We start from the raw sequence: 12,853 nt of genomic DNA, 5'->3' as shown, positions 1-12,853 counted from the left end.
CCAGTTGGCTTGCTGGGTTCTTCCTGAGAGCTGAATCTGTGCTTGTCACTGCTATTGCTACGGACAGGACATCGGGTCTCTGGCTTAGGCATCCATAAGCATTCCAGAACCGTGCCAGCATCTGAGGTTTCTTTGAGTGGCCCCCCCTTCCCCAGCATTCACAGACTCTACTGCCAAGCAAATCACATCGCTATGAACCACTATCACTAGTGTTTTCAAAAGAGAAATGATGTTTTCATATCTCACTCCCACACACCCCGACCTCCTCTCACCTCCTGATCTCCCGTAGGGGCGCGTTCACTGAATGTGTGTGCTGGCAACTCGGCCTCAGCTTTTAAAATAACCTCCTCGCATCATCACTTGGGGCCTCACCGTAACGCCTCGGCTGCAGGTCAGAAGGTGGAGGTACAGCCTCCCAGGACCCACAGTTGGGGCTGCTCTGAGAGCTGGGCCCCCGGGGGCAGGACGTGACCCCCACAAACCACCGTGCCAAGGGCCACTTGCAACGTTAGATTCGCAAAATGCCTTAAAACTCTTTTAACTGTTGCTCTCTCCACCCCTTACCTCTCCTCCCTCCTCCTTCCAACCCCCCTCAAAAAGGTGATCATTTGCTTTAATGTGACATCTGAGCACAGAGTGAGAATTGACTGTGTTGACGTATCCACGTGGCTTCCCCTCACAGGCTCCTCCCTGGAGTCCTCAGGGACCACACGGCCCTCCCCTGCCCCCAACCCAACCCCTCCCTTGGGCAGAATTTGTCTAAAGCCACAACTTAAAACACTGATCGCATTCCCCAGCCTTGCCGCCCCGCTCCCATTCATAAACCCCTGCACAGCTCCTCAGTGGCTCATGCTTTTTCTCAGATTGTGGCTTCCGTGTGACCAACAGTAGACGTTTCTGACGTGGCGGGCTCAGGCCACAAGGACGGCGTGTCAGAAATGAAGAGGACACATCGGTGCACCCGCCACGGCAGGAGTCGGCCCAGCCCAGAAAGAGCTCCCTTTCCCGGCCTCAGGTTTCAAGGCCTCCTAAGTGGGCTTTGCGATCTATCAGAGTCTCTCCCCTATGTATTCATTGTATTTACACAACTTGCCCACATGCCTGTCCGGCCATGTCGTCCAGCAGCCAGCAGGGTCCTGACTTGTTGGGTTCATGGGAGGCCATGGGAGTTTTCAGAGCTGAGCCGAGCCAGAGGGTCCTTTCGAGGTAGTTCAGGTATGACAGATACATTTCTTTGCATAGTCTGTGCTGGACTGAATGTTTACCCCTCCACCAAATTCATATTTGGAGGCCCATATCCCCACTGGTAGGGCCTTTGGGAAGTAATAAGGTCACAAGGGTGGAGCCCTCATGAATGGGATTGGTACCCTTATAAGAAGAGACATTAAAATAAATTTCTGTTGTTTAAGCCACCCAGTCTGTGGTATTCTGTCACAGCAGCTGGAGCTGACGACATGGCATGAACTAACTATGATACATTAGAAGCAGCACCCTCAAATCCTACTCGGAGAAGCCTTGTAGGTCAAGGCCAAGCCCCCAGGAAAGCCTGTTGTCATAAATCAGTGAGGCCCACAGCTCTGTGGTGAAGGAGGAGAGGCACATGCCCTGGGCTTGCAGCCCTTGGGTCGATTTTTCCCACTGACTACAGCTGCCGATTCCTAAACGTGATGCTGGCTTAGTGAGGACCGGCCTCCCCTGTTTCGTTATCCCAGGCTGAAGGCTAGAGAGAAAAAACACGGCATAGTCCCACCTCTTCTTGTTTTATTATTATTTTTTAACTCCAACTCATAAAAATGGCCAAAATGCTAACGAATCACACAGAAATATATGAGAAAAGAACACTGAAAAGCAAGCTCTACAGAACCAGAATATCCAAACACGGTTTGGTGCCTTTTTCCTATTTTCAACCTTAATTACTCTCTGCTTAATCTTCCCTGTTCTTCGGATTATTTGGAGCCAGCTTTGAGGCAGAGCTGCTCTCTGCACTGGTTCTGGTACCACACTGGGCTGCAGAGCACCTGGGATGAACAGCAGAGCTCATCAGTGTGAACAAAACCCCAACACGCCCCGAGCACAGGGCCCCAGCATTTGTAAGGTCCCCAAACCACTTCCACCTCTTTGCCCGATCACCCGCTCTCCTTTGTCCAGTTCACATCACGTGGCCTGTCACCCCATGTCTACATTTTAAACTTCTCATAACCACAAATATCACCCTTCCCAATCAGAACAAAAATATGAGGGGAAAAAAAGTCACCAAAATGGGAAAAGAGTTTCAAAAGGAACCAACACATGCATCCGTATCACTGAATCACTTTGCTGTGCACCTGAAACTAACACAACATTGTTAATCAACTCCACCCCAATAGAAAATTTTTTAAAAACACCGTGAACCCCTCTGACATCTGCCCAACACAGCCTCTAACTCAGTGGCATCCACCTTCCATTAGAACGACATAACCATGCGTTGATCACGTGACCTAAATACTTCCTTCCCTGTGATTCTTGCAAGCACTTACCATTTTGCATTCTCTAAAATTTTCATAGAAGAAGAGAATTAAGAATTGAAAGACAGGGGCTTCCCTGGTGGCGCAGTGGTTGAGAGTCCGCCTGCCGATGCAGGGGACGTGGGTTCGTGCCCCGGTCCGGGAAGATCCCACGTGCCGCGGAGCGGCTGGGCCCGTGAGCCATGGCCGCTGCGCCTGCGCGTCCGGAGCCTGTGCTCCGCAACGGGAGGGGCCGCAACAGTGAGAGGCCCACGTACCGCAAAAAAAAAAAAAAAGAATTGAAAGACAAGCCACAGGCTGGGAGGAAATACTTGAAAAACATATCTGATAAAGGATTTGTACCCCAAATAAACAAAAAGTGCTTACAATTCAGCAGTAAGAAAACAGGCACGCTGACACACCAAATGCTAACAAAGTTGTAGAGTGACAAGAACTCTCATTCATTGCTTGTGGGAATGCAAAATGGCACAACCACTTTGGAAGACGGTTTGGTGGTTTTTTCTTACAAAACTAAACATACTCTTACCATACTATCCAGCATTCATGCTCCTAAGTATTTACTCAGATGAGTTGCAAACTTACGTCCACACAAAACCCTGCACGTGAGTGTTTACAGCAACTTTATGCATAATTGCCAAAAACTGGGATTGATCAAGATGTCCTTAAATAGGTGAATGGATAAATAAACGGTGGTACATCCATACAATGGAATATTATTCAGAGATAAAAAGAAATGAGCTCTCCGGCTTCCCTGGTGGCGCAGTGGTTAGGAATCCACCTGCCAATGCAGGGGACACAGGTTCGAGCCCTGGTCCGGGAAGATCCCACATGCCGCGGAGCAACTGAGCCCATGCGCCACAACTACTGAAGCCCGCACACCTAGAGCCGGCAACAAGAGAGGCCACCACAATGAGAAGCCCCAGCTCGCCGCAGCTAGAGAAAGCCCACGTGCAGCAACTAAGACCCAATGCAGCCAAAATTAAAATGAATTAATTATTTTTTTTTAAAAGAAATGAGCTATCAAGCCACAAAAAAGACATGGGGGAAACCTAAATGCATATTGCTAAGTAAAAGAAGCCTGTATAAAAGGCTACATACTATAGATTCCAACTATATGACGTTCTGGAAAAAGCAAAACTAGGGAGATGATCAAAAGATCAGTGGTTGCCAGAGATTGCAGGTGGGAGACCGGGAAGGATGAATAGGTAAAGTGCAGAGGATTTTAGGGCAGTGAAACTATTCTGTATGTTACAGCAATGGTGGACACAAAACATTATACATTTGACAAAAGGCAGTAAACTGTACAACACAAAAAGTCAGTCTTAATATAAATTATGGACTCTAATTAATAATGATAACATATCAGTTATAACAAATCATACCAGGGCAATATATTAATCACTGGGGAACCTGGTGGGGGATTGTCTGATGAAGGGCTTTACGAGCATTCTGTGCTTTCTGTTCAATTTTTCTGAAAACCTGAACCTGCCTTTAAAAAGTCTATTATGGGCTTCCCTGGTGGCGCAGTGGTTGAGAGTCCGCCTGCCGATGCAGGGGACACGGGTTCGTGCCCCGGTCCGGGAAGATCCCACATGCCGCGGAGCGGCTGGGCCCGTGAGCCATGGCCGCTGAGCCTGAGCATCCAGAGCCTGTGCTCCACAACGGGAGAGGCCACAACAGTGAGAGGCCCGCGTACCGCAAAAAAAAAACAAAAGAAGCTGTGGTACATATATACAATGGAATACTACTCGGCCATAAAAAAAGGATGAAATAATGCCATTTGCAGCAACATGGATGGACCTAGAGATTATCATACTAAGTGAAATAGGTCAGACAGAGAAAGACAAGTGTCACATATGTGGAATCTAAAAAAATAATACAAATGAACTTATTTGCAAAACAGAAACAGACTCACAGACATAGAAAACAAACTTATGGTTATTGAAGGGGAAAGTAGGGGCAAGGGATAAATTAAGAGACCAGGATTAACAAATATACACTACTGTGTATAAAATAGATAATCAACAAGGACCTACTGTATAGCACAGGGAATTCTACTCAATATTCTCTAATAACCTATATGAGAAAAGAATCTGAGAAAGAATGGATATATGTATAACTAAATTGCTTTTCTGTACACCTGAAACTAATACAACATTGTAAATCAACTAAACTCCAATATACAATAAAATTAATTTAAATGGAAAAATGATGATTTTAATAAATGGAAAGATATTTTATAGTCTTGGATGGGGTGATTTAATATTATTAAGACATTAATTCGTTCCAGAATAATCTATAGATTCAGTGCCATCATAATCAAATTTTAGTTGGATTTTTTGAAATATTTAATAAACTTACTTTAATATTGATTTGGAGTAATAAAAGTCTATAGAAAGCTGAATCAACATTGAAAAGGAATGGTAAGGAAGAGGAACTTGCCCTATTACATAATAAGATACATTTCAAGCCATAGTATTGAAAACAGTTTGATAGAGATAAATGGACCAATGGAATGGAGTAGAGAACTCAGAGATTTAATAGATGAGAGAAGGGGCCTACAAATCAATAGGAAAGGATGATTTGAATACATCAAAATTAAGTATTTCTTTCTAACAAAAGACATCATGAAGATAGTTAATAGATAATGGACAGAAAAGGAGAAGATATTTGTAATATCCAAAATTGACAAGGGATTTATTTATACTAGATATGGACTGCAAACATAAGAAAAAAAACCCAACTACAATATAGAAAAATGGTAAAGGATATGAATAGGTAATTTCAGAAAAGGAAACACAAAAATAAGCATACGAGGGCATGCTTAAAATCATTGGTGATCACCTAAATGCAAATTAACTCAATGAGATACAATTTTGCACCTATTACACTGGAAAAATAAGAGAGCTGGGAAGTACCAAGTATTGGCAGGAATGTGGGATGCTGATGGAGTGTAGATGGGTTTGAAAGTGATTTGCCTTATAGTTTATGCCTATAAAAAATCAGATTGTGAAAAATTAAAAACTATAATTAAAAAGGTGCTGCACCTCATAGCTGCCTGTCTACAGGAGATTCACCATAGCAGCCCTGGTGAATGTGGCTCACATTATGAGCCAAGAGGGTCTGGGCTGTCCACCAAATGTCTTGGAATCCCACAGCCATGAGGGATTTTAAGAGCCCCGTGGCTCCTGAATGACACCACCAGGACTGTGGCAAAGAACATACCTTGAGCTCTTTGAGCCTGTTTCATCCTCTCCAAAATGGTTATAATAATACATTCCTCATAGGACTGTTGTGAGAATTCATTGCAATTATGAATTGAAATGATATAACAGAGTACTTGGAACACAGTAAGCGCTCAATAATGTTCACTAGTTTTGTTGTTATAATTATGATAAATATCTTCAGGAATGGAGGCTCCCTAGCAGTGTAACCAATATCCCAGCAAGGCAGAAACAAGCGTGATAACCTCTGCTTAAATGGCCAGAGAACAAAGAGCCTTACCCAGATTCACAGCTGAGCACATACATACAAAATTGCTGCCCATCTTTCATTTCATTCACACTTTGAAATGTTTAACCTACACAGGAAATATTTTTTTTTTTTTTTTTTTTTTTTTTTTTGCGGTATGCGGGCCTCTCACTGTTGTGGCCTCTCCCGTTGCGGAGCACAGGCTCCGGACGCGCAGGCCCAGCGGCCATGGCTCACGGGCTCAGTTGCTCCGCGGCACGTGGGATCTTCCCGGACCAGGGCACGAACCCGTGTCTCCTGCATCGGCAGGCGGATTCTCAACCACTGCGCCACCAGGGAAGCCCAGGAAATATTTTTTGTATGGTAATTTCCCTAGTATTTTTTTCTTGAGAATGTAAAAGCAATTTAGAATGATACCTTCTTAGAGTCAGGTAGGAAGGAATGCTCTCAGAAGTCACACAGCTAGAATTTTTCGCATTTGGGAAACCTTTTCATAAGCATCTCCCCAACTCCACCCACCACTGGCAAAGAGTGAATCAGCTTCTGCTCAAATAATTGCAACCACGGGGTACTCACAGCGTTGGGAGACGGACCTCACAAGTTACTATGGTCCTCCTCATGGTTGGTTCTTTTTGTTAAAACCATCAGTATCAACATCACAAGTCTGCACTCAGAGAACAAGACTGTAGGTCCCCTGAGAGCTGAGCCCAGGTTGCTGGTTCACTGCCACATCCACCAGACCTGGCACATTGCCTTGGAACCTAGCAGGCGAGTAAGAGCTATTGGATGGATGGATGGATGGATGGATGGATGGATGGATGGATGGATGGATGGATGGGTGGATGGGTGGATGGATGGATGGATGGGATGCCAGCTCTGGATGCTGTAGAATAAGTTGTACATATTTATTCCCCCATCATACTACAACTTAGAGTTCAAAGCATGCAAGAATGCACTATATCTACATTAAAGATTTGGGGAAATTTCATGTGAAACGGTTCTAGAGCTGTAACTATCCTAAGACATATAAACTATTCCGGGCTTGATGTCAACAGGTTACTTTAAAGTGAATTACCCACTGATTACAAGGGTGTGAATAGTTGTCAGATGAAAAACAGCCTCATTCTTTTTCAAGTATTAACTCTAACAGGTGCCTGAGAGAAAACTACTAAATCTTCCAAATCTTCTTCTTTTCTTTAATCATTAACAACATATATCCTACCATGTATTTTGCACTTAATACAATGCCTAAGACCTTAACGGAAATGTATGCAATTCTGAATAGGTCACAAGGACAGACTTTGGATAGAATCTGCTTATTCTTTCCCAAAACGTGCATTCGCTTGTTGACAACATGGTCTCTTTCTCAAACTGAGTCATCAGATTTATTAACTGTTGCATCTGAGAAGAACAAGATTGTTAATAGTACTTATAATATTTCTTATAATACATATAAATAAGTGCATTCATTTTTATTAATAATAAATAAGGCAAGTCACCCTGTTCCAAACCGACTGTGCTATATCTTGCATTGGGTTTTTTTGTGTGTTTTTTTTTCTTTTTTGCAGAATGCCATTTGCTAGAAGTTTCAAGTCATGCCCAATGACTGATTTATTGTTTTCTTCACAGGAGGAGGGGAGAAGCATTAGGTACCTGGTACCCAGCAAAAGCCCTAATGGCAGGGTTATCAGAGAAATTCCTCAAAGTGACAAAGGGCTAGATGAGGGGTTCCTTGCTGGTACAACCAGGTCACAAGCCTAAGAAGGCTTGCCGGGTATGGCTGGCTCCCTCCCCAGGGCCCGCTCTGTTTCCGATCTGGGCTTGGCTGGCCGGGCTGTGCTCCTTCCCCTGGCTCTCTGCGGGACCTCAGGCTCCAGGAATTTGGACCGAGTGGTAGAGACATCGCCGACAGAGACGGCAATTGCCAGCTTCCTCCCTATGCTGTCTTGTGATTCAAAGCAGATTCTGCTCCACGTTTTTAAAAGGGGAGCACGGTTAACGCTGGAGACCCACAAGAACAGAAACAAGCAAAGAAACTCTGACAGTCCCATACAAGAGTCCGTGAGTAAACAGCTCATCTGCGGTGAACCACAGCTGGGATGTGGTCACGGGGAGCCCGGGGGCATGAAGGTCTGGTTGCTCTGTCCCTGCGGGAGGTGATAGGAGCTTCAAGAGCACTGGGAAGTGGTCATTTCACAATGACCCGGGGCTGGGACCCTCCACCTCCAAACACACACACAGAAAGACCCCCACGTCCATGCACATCCCCCCCACCCCGAGATGCCACGTCACCCAGGCACTGCCTTTGTGCTTTGCCTACAGGATGGAAGAGTTGAGCAAAAGAGGATGCTCTTCCATGTGGGGCCTTTATCTGAAATAAACGCCTTTGAGCCCAGTGGCTTTACATGCAAATTTCTCATCCTCAGATGACTTTGGACTGGGCCTCTCTCGTACCAATCCCGTCTGACACCAAAGTCAGACAACTTAGCAGAAATTGCTGCAGGCTGTCTGTGTAGTATAGTGACTGAGAACACTTTTTGCTTTACCTTCTTTTCTTTGCATCAATTTCCAACTAAGGCACTCTCTTCCTCGAAGGGGTACATTTCTGTAGTAGGAGTTATATTTGTATCATTCTACTCTCTGTGAAAGTGTTCTTTTTTATGAGAATAATTCACATCACGAGAATTCTGATGTCCTAGGTACAATTAGCTCATGGCTCGATATTTTAATGTGCATGTATATTCCCAATATTTCATGTACCACCCATAGGAGACCGGGACTGGAGTCATGGGTCTCTTTCTATCCTCATGTTTTCTTAAATGAGCCGCTGAGCTCTCTAAACCTCATCACCTCTATATTTACAATATAATAACAGCTCCCTTGTAAGATTGTTGTAATGATTAATTGAGAAAATATACTGAGAAAATATAAAGTCCTTGCTAACATAGTATATTCTTTGTTGTTACTATTATTATTAATGATAGACACGGCCCAGCTATAAGCTAACTAAGTACCAAGAAAAATGAGTAGGATGTACTTCTTACATTTATTTTCCAACATAATGGTTTCCTTCTGGTCTGACCAGAGTTTTACCCAAGGTCACACATGTAGTAAGTGACAGAGCAGGCCTAAAATCCAGGCCTTCCAACTCACAGTTTGGTTTCTCAGTATTTCTAAGGCAGACACAACAGGATACAGTGAAGCATCCGGTGCGGGTGGACAGGGGCGGGTACCAAGCCAGCTAAGGGATCATCACCCTCAGCCTAGCCCAGCGCCCGACGCCTGCTTCTCTGCAGGATGGACCGGCTCTCGCCTCACTTGCATCTCTTCCCTCCACTGCAGAAACCATGAGATCGCTCCTGCTCGCCCTCTTCCTCCTTCATGCCTGCCCCCCTGGAGGAGCCAGCGACCTCGCCGAGGACCTGACGTTGCTGAGGACGGAGCTCGCGCTTCGCCTCTACCGGATCGTGGCCACGGACGGCAACCGAACCAACCTGGTGCTCTCGCCCGTCGGCGCGTTCATCCCTCTGGAGCTGCTGCAGTTCGGAGCCCAGGGGAACACCCGGAGGCAGCTGGTCCGGGCCCTGGGGTACACCGTCCACGGTAAGCGGGCCGCTGTTCCCCCTACTCTGCTGCCCACGCGCACTGCCCCCCTCCCCCTCCTCTCGCTCAGGCTGCCCCCGGGGGGCCAGGCAGAGAAGGCTGCCCACGGGCAAGTGCATAGCAGAAGGCATTCAAACTCTGCATCGTTACTCCAGATGATTTTTAAGGTTCCCTCTACTCTAGGTTCGGTGGCAATTTCTCAGCTGCATTTCACAAGCCCTTTCATAGTGCTTACTGGGTGTCAGGATGTGCTTGAAGCACTTTACAAATATAATTTAATCCATTGTCCCAACAACCCTGTTGAGGTAGGTAATTATCTCATCAAACCTACTTTAGAGATGAGCCTAGTTAGGCACAGAGAGTACAAGCAACTTGCCCAAGGTCACACAGCTAGGAAGCAGCAGAGTTGGGACTCAAGCCCACGCTGTCTGGCTTCAGAGCTCGCGTTCTTGACCTACCTGCTTTCATAAATCTGTGACTTCAAGGCAGGGCCATACCGACCAACATAATTCTATGATTATGGGCTTCAGAACAGCTCTGTCAGTGGCAGCAAGGGTCTCACGAATGCTAGGTCAGCCATGCCCGGCCCACACTCAGGGCCTGGCAAAGCCTGGCCTTGGTCCCAACCTCCCAACTCCAAACAAACACAGACACTCGTGCACGCAGCTTTTTCTTCTCTTAGACTAAGATGCCAGTAAAAAAGGATGGGAGCTACAGATTGGAAAAATTAATACTTTTTAGAAAGCGCAGGAACTAATACCAAGACGCCGTGGCAAGAGCTTCCTTTGAGTTGGAATCTTGAGTGGGAAAGTAAAGGCGAACGCTCCAAACATCAGGCCACAAGGCACCAGCTGTGCGTCCTGTCCCCCCTCCATCCATACCCTGTCCTTTGCCAAAACAATTCCTGTGGGCCTGCGGGCCACCAGACAAATGTGTTTTCTCCCTGGGGATAAGGGAAGACAAACATAAGTTATCAAGCTGAATTTTCCTCAGCAAGTATATCACGGAAATGCTCGTATCCACGGAGTCACTCTTGGATAGCCACGTTAGATTCAGTGCAACGCAATCCAGGAAGTACTTTTGAGCTCCTGCCGCGTGGGCTGGTATTACGCCAGGAATCTAGCAGCCAGGTATGCAAGGAAACCGCTGAACACAAAAGCTCAGACTCATAGGAGCGATGCGAATAGAAGCACATTCTAACGCGAGGCAGTGAGTGCACTCGTTTGAAATAAGTTAGTACAGGGGAGGGAAGGATTTATTCCACCGGCAGATCAGGAAGGCTCCCCAGAACACATGACACCTGAGCTAGGTTATGAAGAATGAATAGGAATATGAAAGAGGGGCAGGCATTTCAGTCTTGAAACAGATTCTCACAGAAGTCAGGGTTATGGGGAAAGTGAGAAATGCAAGTGCAGTTACCTACCCTGCAGAGAAAGAGAACCGATGACAGTCAATTCTTTGTTTACAGGGACAATCTTGGTACCTGGTTAACCAAATATGATGATTAACAGTGTTTCCATAGAGCCCACTCAAGAATTACCCAACTTCTAGAATTGCTTAATGGTCAGACTCTGTGGAACATAATCCCACCTTTTTTTTTTCTTATTCATAAATGGCTTCATTATCTTATGGAGCCATGGTTAATTATTACAAACAGGAATGTGCTGCTTACAGAGTTCTAGTTAATAGAATACCCCTGGATTTTTGTTTGCCACAAAATTGCTCAGAGAATCACGTGCGTGCTGATTGAAAACAAGCTGCCACTGCCAACACCCCCCCCCACGCCCTGGCCCAGCCTTTCTTTTACAAGTGGGTGCAGACCAGGAACATGAACCCACGGTCCAGGGGCTTGGGGCAGAATCCCCATCTGCTGGTGCTAAAGCACAGCATGAGTTTCAGAACAGGCACCAGTGATATCCCCCCAAAATACCTTTGTTTTCACCGCATGAAACACACGATTTCCCAATGGTCCAAGTTTGAGGAATTTCCATTGCTTTTCCAGGTAAATTAATAAAGAACGCTTCACAGCTTTCTATTCATCACAAGAATGATGCTGGAAACAGAGGCCTCAGAGATGGAGGTAGCCTGGCCCCTGGGAAAGAATCTCGTTTGATGATGCATATGGACTCACTTTTATAGTCATTATGTCATTTGGTCCTTATAGAAACCATGTGCAATCGCCAGGCCTCCTAAAGTCCCCATTTTACAAATGAGACAAGAGGTTAATGATCCGGTAAGACTCAGCTCACCCAACAGGCAAGCGGATTCCAGTTCCAGATTTTCTGGCTCCAGTCCTATGTTCTTTCCTCAACTCTTTATACCCACGGTCAACCGCTGAGCAGTTGCAGAAACATATCTAAGCACCTTTTACCTTCTTGACTTTTCACCAGACTCCTCCTCATCACTCTCTCAGCTCAACCAAACCCTTTGCACCTCACCCGAAACTTCACCCTCTTTACTCAGCACCACAAATCGCCAACTGAGAATTTCATAGACATTAATCTTACAGTCCAGAACCCCTCCCCCCGCCCCCGGAGTCAGTGTCACTTTCAAGACGTTCAGTTCAGCTAATGTATTGAGAAGGAAGGCTCTTTCCAAGCTGGTCTCTCAAATGAGTTAAAACGCTGGTCTGCAGCGGGACTCAGGAAAATACCACTTCTTCTAGCACTTTCCCGCCACGCTGCGCCATCCCGGGGACCCTCCCTTTAGACCCTCCACCCTCCCCTCTACATTCCTGATCTACTGCAGGCCCCTGGTCTCCCTCCTTCTCGCTCACCATTCTGTTAGAGCCACCCAGCCCCTCCAGCAGGAAGGACAGCTCTGTACAGGGGAGCAGGAGGAGAGAGGAACTGAGGCAGCAGTTTCGAGGGCTGGGGCGGAGGGGGGAGCCGTTTGTCACCACTCACCTCAGTCCCTTTTGCCCCAGACAAGACCTAGGAAACGCAGCCAAACAGGAGGCTCCGTGAGGCTCTCCCAAGCAGAGGAGCAGACCGTTCCCAGCCCACCTGTGCTTCACCAGAGGGTGGGAGTGGGGGGTGACGCCGGGTTAACACTGAGCAAGTTTACTAATTTGCCTGAGCCCTCCTGGCCCCCTCATTTATACATGGGACCATAATTGCACTTAATTCACAGGGTTGTAGAAAGGCTTAACCGAGATCATGCAAGGAGAGCGTTTAACAGAGTGTGAACGCCGTCAACCTTCAGTATCTTTTATTCTGACGATGTCTGTTCATTCCGGCAGCATCTAGAAAAGCACTTCCAATGTGCTAACGGTA

The 12,853-nt window shown here is 46.2% G+C and overlaps 2 protein-coding genes across 2 annotated transcripts in view; both read left to right on the top strand.

The window, feature by feature from the left end:
* Positions 1-7,657, top strand: part of FAM124A (family with sequence similarity 124 member A) — a 180,560-nt gene extending 172,903 nt beyond the window's left edge. Inside the window, exon 6 of the transcript XR_010837273.1 lies at positions 7,605-7,657. The gene's annotated coding sequence lies outside the window, so the exon portion shown is untranslated. The remainder of the gene's footprint in view (positions 1-7,604) is intronic.
* Positions 7,658-7,863: 206 nt separating this feature from the next.
* SERPINE3 (serpin family E member 3) overlaps positions 7,864-12,853 on the top strand; it is a 33,904-nt gene continuing 28,914 nt past the window's right edge. Inside the window, exons 1-2 of the mRNA XM_059041522.2 lie at positions 7,864-8,036; positions 9,318-9,578. Of these exons, the coding sequence (XP_058897505.1) occupies positions 9,323-9,578 (256 nt within the window). The 5' untranslated portion in view covers positions 7,864-8,036; positions 9,318-9,322. The remainder of the gene's footprint in view (positions 8,037-9,317; positions 9,579-12,853) is intronic.

This window comes from Kogia breviceps, chromosome 16 (assembly GCF_026419965.1).
Source record: "Kogia breviceps isolate mKogBre1 chromosome 16, mKogBre1 haplotype 1, whole genome shotgun sequence".
Lineage (NCBI taxonomy): Eukaryota > Metazoa > Chordata > Mammalia > Artiodactyla > Physeteridae > Kogia > Kogia breviceps.
Note: the sequence above shows the minus strand (reverse complement) of the source record. Positions and strands in the feature narration are given on the sequence as shown.